Here is a 9386-nt window from a genome sequence, read left to right on the forward strand (position 1 = left end):
TGGGGAGCAGATAGTCCATAGGTCAAACATACTAGGAAAGGAGCAGGGAGTTTAGAAAACGAGGGGAGTGTAATGTCTAGGACAGTTAGTGAGATGATTCTAGAGGATGTAACTGTGTCGTACAGAGAAGTCAGGACTGAGGGACAGCTTGGGGCTTATCGTTGGTCGTGGCCCTCGGCAGAGCAGCTGCCACTGGAGGGTGGGGTGAGGGGACACGGAGGCTGGTATATGGATGGAGGGAAGCGGGAGCGTCAGGACCTTGCAAAGGATGCTTGAAGCTGGAGAGGATGAAGGGTTGAAACTCAAAGGGGGTTGAGGAGTGACGGAGGAAGCCCAGTGGAGTAGGGCATTCTGGCTTCCCTTCCTGGGCCCAACAAAACCACCACAGAGCTGAGTTTGGATTGTAACACTTTAATGCATGGATTCGAGGGGCTGAGCCACGGTGCTGTAGATGAGCAATTGTGGGAGTGATACTGGGCCTCCCATGGATCAGCCAAGGACCTCTTGGACATTCTTGCCATTAGGGCGTGGTGACAGTATGTTTGTGGAAGCATTCACCAATCCTTGCAGTTCCTTCCTGATTTCACGGGCCATCTTCGTTATTTTTCCCTCTGAGGTGGCTGCTGGGGAACATGGAGGAGAGAAACATATAGTTAAAGTCCTGTGCTGCTTCACTCCTTGATGAATGAGGACACTAGCCTTCCATAGGGCTGGCAGTCTGTGTGACAGTTCATGTCATTTATAACTATTTTTTTTATTAGCTTAACATTAGATATGCAAGGGGGGATTTCATTGTTACATTTCCATACATGTTTATAATATATTCCATTCAATCTCTTCCCCTCTATTACTCTTCATTCTCTGTGACCCCCCTTCCCCCAAACAATTTCAGCAGATTTCATCCATTTCTTCTCATAGCTGCAAATAACCTATTTTGACCATCTACATATTTCATGGATTTTTAATTTTGTCCCCCCCACAGCTTCCTTTATCTTTCTGCAAACATTTTTTGGTGTTGGTTGTGGAGGCTGAACTTTGGGCACTGTTCCTCAACTCTTCAGCTCAAGGCTAGCGCTCTACCACTTGAGCCACAGCGCCCCTTTCTGCTTTTTCTGCTTATGTGGTGCTGAGGAATTGAACCCAGGGCCTCATGCATGCAAGGCAAGCACTCTACCACTGAACCAACTTCCCAGCCCTTTCCTTTCTCTTTCTAACCCCACCTTACCTCTATCTAAGCTGTTTTCTACTCCTGCCCTTTTCTGCTTGATTCCTCTCCAACTGCTTTCCCCTGTTCCTTGGTTCCTACCAGGCCTGGGAATGAATTCTGTAAGCTTTTCTGATGGCTGCTCGGCATTTTGGAATCTGTCCTCTTGCTGCTGCTGGGTCTTGTGACTCTTTGGTCTGGTAGCTTGAATCACCACATTATCTTCGGAAATCAGCTCTTCTCTGAAGATGAAAGGCTCCTTAGAAAGAACCTCATTGGAAATGTGATCCTTCCTGGAATGGCTTGTTTGAGTGATCTGCGTAGCTGTGACCAAGGAGATGGAGGGGGTGAGGTGCAGAGAAAGAGTTCACTGTGAGACATAGACATCCAGCTACATTATGACCCCTTCATATGTAATGGGTATTGGAGTTGAGTTACTGCCTAATTAATACACAAGCAAATCCTCAAATCCACAAAGCACAGTTATAATTGTGTGTGTGTGTGTGTGTGTGTGTGTGTGTGTGTGTGCTGGTCTTGAGGTTTGACCTCAGGCCCTGGGCACTGTCCCTGAGTTTTTTTTTTTATTTTTTTCTTTTACTTTTTTAGGCTAGCAGTCTATGACTTGAGTCACAGTTCTGGCTTTTTTTGGTGGTTTATTGGAGATAAGAATCTCACAGACTTTCCCGGGCTGGCATCAAACCACGATCCTCAGATCTCAGCCTCCTGAGTAGCTAGGATTACAGGCGTGAACCACCAGCAGCTGGCTACACCTATATAATTTTGAATGCCATTAATTAGGAATTCCACTTCGCCCAGCAAATCTACTTTCCCAATTAAAGATCATTTTTTTTTACAAACATCTGTCTCATAGCCTTGCTCATAGTCAGAGTTAATTAACATCAGCTCATTTTCTTTCAGTTATGATCATTGCTCCCATTTTGCTTTTTCACCCCTCAGGTAAACTGGAGGAAGCTGGTTTGAGATTAAATTAGGTGCATAGATAATCCTGAAATGTTCCTAGTGGGGGAGCTGAGCCTGCAACAGATGAGGCCTCTAATCTTCTTGCTTTGGGGTGAGCTGAAATGAGTTGCTCTGTAACATTTAGGTGTGAGATACAGTCCTTATCCCAACATCCAATGACTACCTAGCATGTTCATATGGTTTCCGACCCTCACATCTTGGCCAATTAGTGCCATAGGAAAGGCAAATACTGGGAGGGACCGTCTGTCTCTCTCCTTCCTCAGGTGGAAAGTTCATCGTTTCCTGGCTAGCCATTGACCATCACCGGCTAAAGACTTACGGGCATCTGTGTGCTGAGTCTCTGTGGGGACTTCATCTTTTGGCTCTGAAGAGGAAGAGATGAACATCTTCAGAGGTTTCAAGACAGTTTATACACGAGTCCCTCCCCAGCAACCATCCCTCACACCCCCATACCCTCAATTTTTCACCTCCCTTACTTTTCTTTTTGTTCTTCTTCGCATATAATATATGCTAAGAAGTATATAATTTATTTAAGATATGCATCATTTATTTCGTGGTGATGACTCAGGTGTCTGTCTAGTCTTTTTGTGTATCCTAAGTCCCTAGAACTCTGCCTGACCCAATGTAAATGTTTAATACATAGCTAGTGGATTCAATAAATAGTGTGTGCGCACACACATGTGGTTTTTTTTTTTTTTGTTCTCATTGTACAGAGGGAAGGCAGATGGTCCAATTCAGGTTGTCAAGAATCACTCCATCAGTGATCTGTCTAATGGTTGACCAATGTCTTCCCTGCTATGGACCTCATATGGCTCCTCTGAATGCATTCTGGGTTGCAGGATTCCTGGGGTTCTATGTTCTTATCCTCTGCCTCTATCCTCAAGGCCTTCCCCACCTTTCTGGGGTCCGGTCATGGGGCCTGAACTCTGGGCGTGGGTGCTGTCCCTCAGCTCTTCAGCTCAAGGCTAGCACTCTACCACTTGAGCCACAGTGCCACTTCTGGTTTTTTGTTTTTGCTTATGTGGTGCTGAGGAATCGAACTCAGGGCCTCATGCATGCAAGGCAAGCACTCTACCACTGAGCCACCTTCCCAGCCCCCGCTTCCCCACCTTTCTATACAGCATCTTATAAGGGTTAAAGAAGTCTTTAACCTTGCTGATGTCTCTCAGCTGACAGCCCAGTGACTTCCAGGGGACTGAGGGAAGTGGAAAGGAGGCCATACTCACCGTGAGGGGCGGCGAGAGACGTGGCGGCTAGGCTGGCCAGCAGCAGAACAGTGAAGAATTTCATGGTGGAGCTGAAGAGGGATAAACTTTCCCTGGGGAGACTGCTTAGAGCGGTCGGGAGTCAGCCTTTATTTATTTATGGGTAAGGATGGGAAACGGGCTCAAGATTGGACCTGGGAGCATGCCAGATTTCCCCATTCTGAATATATTTGGTTGTTGGAATTGGAGTTTCTGGAAAACCAGTTAATAGGAAAAGAAGTCCCCTAGCCTTTCACCTGGCTTGAGCTATGCCAAGGTGTGTCAGCCGCAGGCTCTAACCCATATGTCTTTGGGATAACTTACGAGTTGAGTTGTCTCATTCATGACACGCCTTACAGGTCCATTTTTTACTTTTAATCATGTGAGATTATGCCTGTTTTCCTTGTCACTCCTTTGTGCCCCCCTGCCACCCTGTCCCAAACTTCTCTAGCAGCTGGTATATAACAGGAGTTCTGAAAATAACAGTTGGGTGAATAAGAGGGCAGATAAAACTCCCCATACGTTCAGGAATGAAGAAGCAAAGCAGTTACAGGACATCTAACTATAGGCCAGGTACCCCCCACCCCCAAGCCTGTTCATATGGGATATCTCTTTTAACATAATGTGGGGGAGTTTAGTGATTAGTCACAGAAACTCATATTCCCAAAGGCAAGGCGAAGAACATAAAGCTCACTCATTTGGATGGATTTGAACCAGCTGTATTCAGGGTCTAGTGATGACCTTCGAAACCTGCTTTTGGATCATCTCCAGGCAGAGAGGGGCTGCTGGCCCTGAGGCCAAGCCTTGGGTCTTCAGCGGGAAGCAGCTTGCTGGGAATGGCAAAGTTCTACTGAGGATATGGTCTTGCTTGTAGGTGGCAGAAAGCTTGGGACTGTGCCGGCCATTGTGAGTCCTGTACCCATGGGAGTGGAGAGCCCTAGGGGGCTGGCATTTGTCCCCCAATTGCTACAGCCCAGCTCACTCCTTAGGCAAGAGGATGAACTGGAGGAAGTTTGTCTTGGGCTGCCTCCCACCTCCCCTTCCTCCCTGATGTCCCCTCTTACCAGCCACCTCCCCTCCCATAGCCCCGGGCACTCAGAAGCAGGGTCAGGCAGATGATGATATTCGTAGAGTCCATGAATATTGGGCTTCAGTTCTGCAAACTTAATTCCTGATGCATACAAAATGCACTCTACCAGCAGAGTCCCCATTCTCTCCAGGCTGTGCTATTTTAGTAGTATCTCTGACTCCCAGTTTGTCTCTCTTACAGACCCATCACCTGTATTAGTGGTGGGGGAAAGTTCAGGCCACATCTCTACTTGCAGGTCTTTAGTGATTATTCATCACTAACACCAGACTCCTCAGTTTTCCACGCTTCCAATCTCACTTCTTACCTCTGTGAGTTGGTCCCTGCTCACTAATATGCAAAACCAGGCTTCATACTATTCCTCTGCCAGGAACTGCTTTCTCCTTTCCATCTGTCTGTTATATTCCTACCCCGTGTCCCAGACTTGACCTCTCTTTCCTGTCCCCCCTCGATGAATCATCTTGCCTCTGTGGGCCTCACATGGCATTATTTATATCTTCATGTTTTCATCCTTGCAAACCACTACTATTTATTATCTACCATATGCAAAGTTTGGAGATAGAACGCAGATAGAACAAAATTGCCTGGTTCCTGACCTTATGGTCAGGAACATGCTGTCATATTTAAGTGCTTGGAAAAACATTGGTCTTACTGTTTTGAGGGCAGGGTCCATAGTTTATCTCTGAATCTCAATTGATTTCGTGCAGCCCTTCATAATTGCTGGACACTCCACTCTGGTTTTCTTGAGTCATTTTTCTTGTTCAATGTTTGCCCATTAGAATGTTTCATTAGAGTGTGAATGAGACCTCTGAGAGGAACAAGCACATAATTCAACAAAAGTGTATTTCAATGTCTACTGTTTAGCAGGTATGATAGAGGTAGTGTGCTAGCTCTCCAACCCTACAAGACAGGCCTGCTTCCTGTCCTCTCAGGCAAGGGTGCCAGGTAGGAGTTAAGTCACCTAGTTAGATGTGAATTTCATAGAAACAATGAGGGTTTTTCTTGGTATTAGTACAGCTCAAAGTTGCATAAGATAAAAGCCCATCTCAAAGACATCTAAGTTCACATTGAGTTGAGTGTGCTGGATTTCTGTGCTGAATGTGGCTCCCAGCACTCACGGCCTCAGAGAAGCACAAGAAGCTAGGGAAGCTTTTTCCTTCCACCCTTCCTTAGCCTAGCCTCCTCCCGTGTACGCGGTTAAGGATTTGGGGATAGGGGCATTGGAGACTAGACAGGTGGCAGTGTGTCTGACACACCTGTAACTCTTTTCTCTTTCTTTCTTTCGTTCTTTCTTTCTTTCGTTCTTTCTTTCTTTCTTTCTTTCTTTCTTTCTTTCTTTCTTTCTTTCTTTCTTTCTTTCTCTCTCTCTCTCTCTCCCTCCCTCCCTCCCTTCCTCCTTCCCTCCCTTCCATCCTTCCTTCTTTTCTTCCTTCCTTTCTTCTTTTCTTTTTTCTTTCTTTCCTTTTTCCCAATTTCAAGGCTATTTATTGATGACTATGTAGCAACATGCTTCAGGCATTATCAGTGTATTACAAAAGTACCTTAACACATAGCAGCTAAAAGCCATCATTTTCTTTGCTCACATTTTCACGGGGTGGGAGCTCAAAGAGAATCTGAGTTCTGGCTTGGATTCTGTCAGGAAGGGCTTGCATTCCGATGTTAGCAGGGCCACAATCCATGTAGGCTTTGACGGGCCTTGCTACCATGTGGAGCATGGATGTGGTGGGTTGTTGCTCATACCTGTAACTCTTGAGGAAACAGGTTGCTGAAGTGCTCTGCAGACAGAGCATTACACTGTGGGTCAGGTAACCTTGCTATCCTGACGATTCTTGGTCTCCTCTGAAATACATCGCCATGAGAAGGCATCACATGGGAATAAAGCCCATCTGTTAGCAAAAGAGAAAGGTTTGAGGAAGACCAAAGGTGTTTGTGTGTGTGTGTGTGTGTGTGTGTGTGTGTGTGTGTGTGTGTGCTGGGGCTTGAAGCTCAGGGCCTGGGCATTGTCTCTGAGTCTTTTCCATGCAAGGCTGGTGTTCTACTACTTGAGACATGTTCCACGTCTGGCTCTTTGGTGATTAATTGGAGATGAGGGTTGCATGACCTTTCTGCCTGGGCTGGCGATGAACTGAGATCTTCAGACCTCAGCCTTCTGAGTTGCTAGGATTACAGGTGTGAGTCACGGGGGTCAGTAGACCCGAGGGAGGTAGCTGCCCATTTCTGTTACTCCATAGTGGAGCCTTTCCAATCAAGTCAGTGAGGTCCCCCTCAGTGAATTTTGAGGCAGAGATACCCAGAGAAAGGCCAGTCAGAGATCTAAAGAGGCAGGAAGGAGGAAGCAGAGAGACAAAAGCATGGAGGCAAAGAGATGCTACTAAGCCCTGTCTAGAGCAGCCCTTGGGCCTGAGGTTCTGATGAGTGACTCGGCAGAGGCACCCAAGGGACTTAATAGCTCAGCCACACCAGTCCCTGCCCAGCATCCCCCGAGGCCTTCTCAGGTAGTTTCTGCTCTCTCTGCCTCCGTCACTGGATGTAACTGTATACACTGGAAATTCCCGATTGCATCTGGACTTTAGCTTCCTGTCAGGGTGTCTGCATCGTGTTCAGCTTTGCTAGTATTTCATGTGTGACTCGGGCCCTGGCCATCTCTAGGCCCCAATCTCCTTGGCAAGGGGATGGATGGACCGGGCCAGGTGGCTCGCCAAGGATGTCTAGTATTTTATTCTAGGTTCTCAGGCCCATGGATGAGCAGTGGAAAATTTCTTGGGAGATTTTTCATTTGAAAACAGCAGTTGAAAACAGCATTAAACATTGGCTCACATCACAATTAGCCTGGGGATTTCCATGAACCTCTTTTTTGCCCCCTCTCTCTGTGTGTAGTAGATATGCATTTAAAAAACTAGCATCCGGGGCAACTGTGATGCATAGGGTGCTTTTGAAAATTTTGTTCTACTGTTCCTGGAGTTTGAACTCAGGGCCTGGATGCTGTCTCTGAGTTTTTTCGTTTGCTCAAAGACAGTGCTCTACCACTTGAGTCACATCTCTACTTCTGACTTTTTGGAAGATCATTTGAGAGAAGTCTCATGAACTTTCCTGTCTGGGCTGGCTTTGAACCTCAATTCTCTGATCTCAGCTTCCTGAGTTGTTAGGATGACAGGTGTGAGCCTAGCACTAACATAGGTTTTGAGGACATCATACCCTCAGGTTGACAGAATGGCTTCTAAGCTCAGGAGCCTTTTCTGGCTAAGATTTTGGGAGTCACCATCTCTCTGTTAGAGAGAGAAAGAGTCAGAGAGGACTGGGGCAGGTGGCCAGGTGATGAGGGACAGAAAAGGAAGAACATTTTTTGACATCTGACTTTGAGCCAGACACACAAAGATTATTTGATTCTCACAGACATCTTCAGGGTAGTACTGATAGTTTCTGACCATCTGGAAAAAATGAAGGCTCAGAGAGGTTGAGTCCATATACTGAGATACCACAGAGGTATTGTTAGCTCCATTAGATTACTTAGGCTTTGCCAGAGAACCACGCAGACATCCAGGTACAGAGAACAAAGAAAGGTTTATTGCCCAGAAAGAGGGGGTGGGCAGCAAGACTCCTTCTCACAAGGGAGGAGAGAAGAAGCACGGGCTATTGTCTGAGGTGACCTATATAACCTAGAAGGTTTAGGAGGGGCTAGAAGGGGCTAGGAAGCGGAGACCCTGGTGTGGACCTGTGGGCCAGGGGCTTCATTATGGTGGACTAGGATTTATGGCTGCTGCCCAAATAGTAGATAAGGGGCCCTGCAGCTGCCCAGACCTGAAGGTCACTCTAAGGGGCTCTTGTTGCCTTATATGGTGGTAGCTGCCCCAGAGAAATGCCATCCCAAGGCAAAGGGGGCTGAAGTTGATTATTTACTGCCTTTACTACCTGGGCCTGGTGTTGCCTAGGAAGGGAGCATGCTAATCTGTGGAGAAGGGAAGGAGTGGATTAAGCTATGGGAAGGGACTCATTTCATTAACAGGTATCAGATACCACTGGTACTGAACTGATTTGACTCTGATTCTCATGTTCTTCCCATCATGCCTCATCCATCCTTATTCTGGGCATCCCCAGTGTGGGGACCACAGACCTGTGGTTTCCCAGGTTTCCTGGGAAATCTGTGTTTCTGCCTCAAAATGTTTCCCACGTCTCATCTTATCCTCGGGAGTGCTGGGGATGCCTGGAGCTGGAACAGGGAGGAGAACAAGGCCACTGTAAGGAAACCCAAGAGAAACAAGTCTGCCTTAGAGACTTGGGATGGGTGGAGGTTCAGAAGGGTCAACAAGCAGGGAGATGCCACTTTCAGAGATCACTGGATGGGTGGGGGCTGAGAGCAGCTGCAGTCTTGTGTCCAGCAGGTTATAGAAGGTTCTTTCTGAATCTCTAGATCCTTGCTGAGGGTTCACTGTAGCCCTGGCTGGTTCCTCTTCAGGAAGTTGTGAGCCAGTCTAGGCTTAGCCTGGATAGTTTGTGAAAACACTGTGGGGCGGGATGGGGTGGGGGAAGAGTTCTTTAGAATGTTGCTTACATGGGTTAGAAGCTCAGGCTCCCACACCCGCCCTCTGAGCTGCACCTGGGGAGGAGAGAAACGCATGGGTGACAGCTGGGTAGACTGGCTAGTCTGGGAGTCCTGGGCCTGCCTCGTGGTCTGGTCACTCACACCCAACCCTGGAGCTGGGAGCAGCCTTCTCTACTCTAAAAGCCCTATTTGAATGACACCATAAACTTCCTAGGCCATACTTAAACTGAATGCTTTGTGTCCATTGCTCTGGTCTGAGAGGACTGAAGTGTGTGGAGCAGGGCCACAGCTCATCCCAGTGGGTCCAGGGTCCAGGTGCAGGAGCCATGG

At 47.3% G+C, this 9386-nt stretch overlaps 1 protein-coding gene across 1 annotated transcript; it reads right to left on the bottom strand.

Moving 5' to 3' along the window:
* Positions 1-489: 489 nt before the first annotated feature.
* LOC105997888 (glycosylation-dependent cell adhesion molecule 1-like) lies at positions 490-3475 on the bottom strand. Its single transcript, XM_013032432.1, has 4 exons — positions 3412-3475; positions 2505-2549; positions 1226-1528; positions 490-623 (listed from the first exon to the last, which is right to left on the bottom strand). The coding sequence occupies exons 1-4, from the start codon at positions 3473-3475 to the stop codon at positions 490-492; spliced, it is 546 nt and encodes a 181-aa protein (XP_012887886.1).
* Between the last annotated feature and the right edge of the window lie 5911 nt (positions 3476-9386).

This window comes from Dipodomys ordii, unplaced genomic scaffold (genome assembly GCF_000151885.1).
Source record: "Dipodomys ordii isolate 6190 unplaced genomic scaffold, Dord_2.0 Scaffold155, whole genome shotgun sequence".
NCBI classification, from domain to species: Eukaryota; Metazoa; Chordata; class Mammalia; order Rodentia; family Heteromyidae; genus Dipodomys; species Dipodomys ordii.

What these genes read in the sequence shown, in the direction of transcription:
- LOC105997888 (XM_013032432.1), bottom strand. Translation starts at nt 3,475, where the DNA reads ATGAAATTCTTCACTGTTCTGCTGCTGGCCAGCCTAGCCGCCACGTCT. An exon ending in GACTCAGCACACAGATGCCC is followed by an intron (nt 1,529 to 2,504) that starts GTAAGTCTTTAG and finishes CCTTGGTCACAG; the next exon opens with CTACGCAGATCACTCAAACA. An exon ending in AGAAAACAGCTTAGATAGAG is followed by an intron (nt 624 to 1,225) that starts GTAAGGTGGGGT and finishes CATGTTCCCCAG; the next exon opens with CAGCCACCTCAGAGGGAAAA.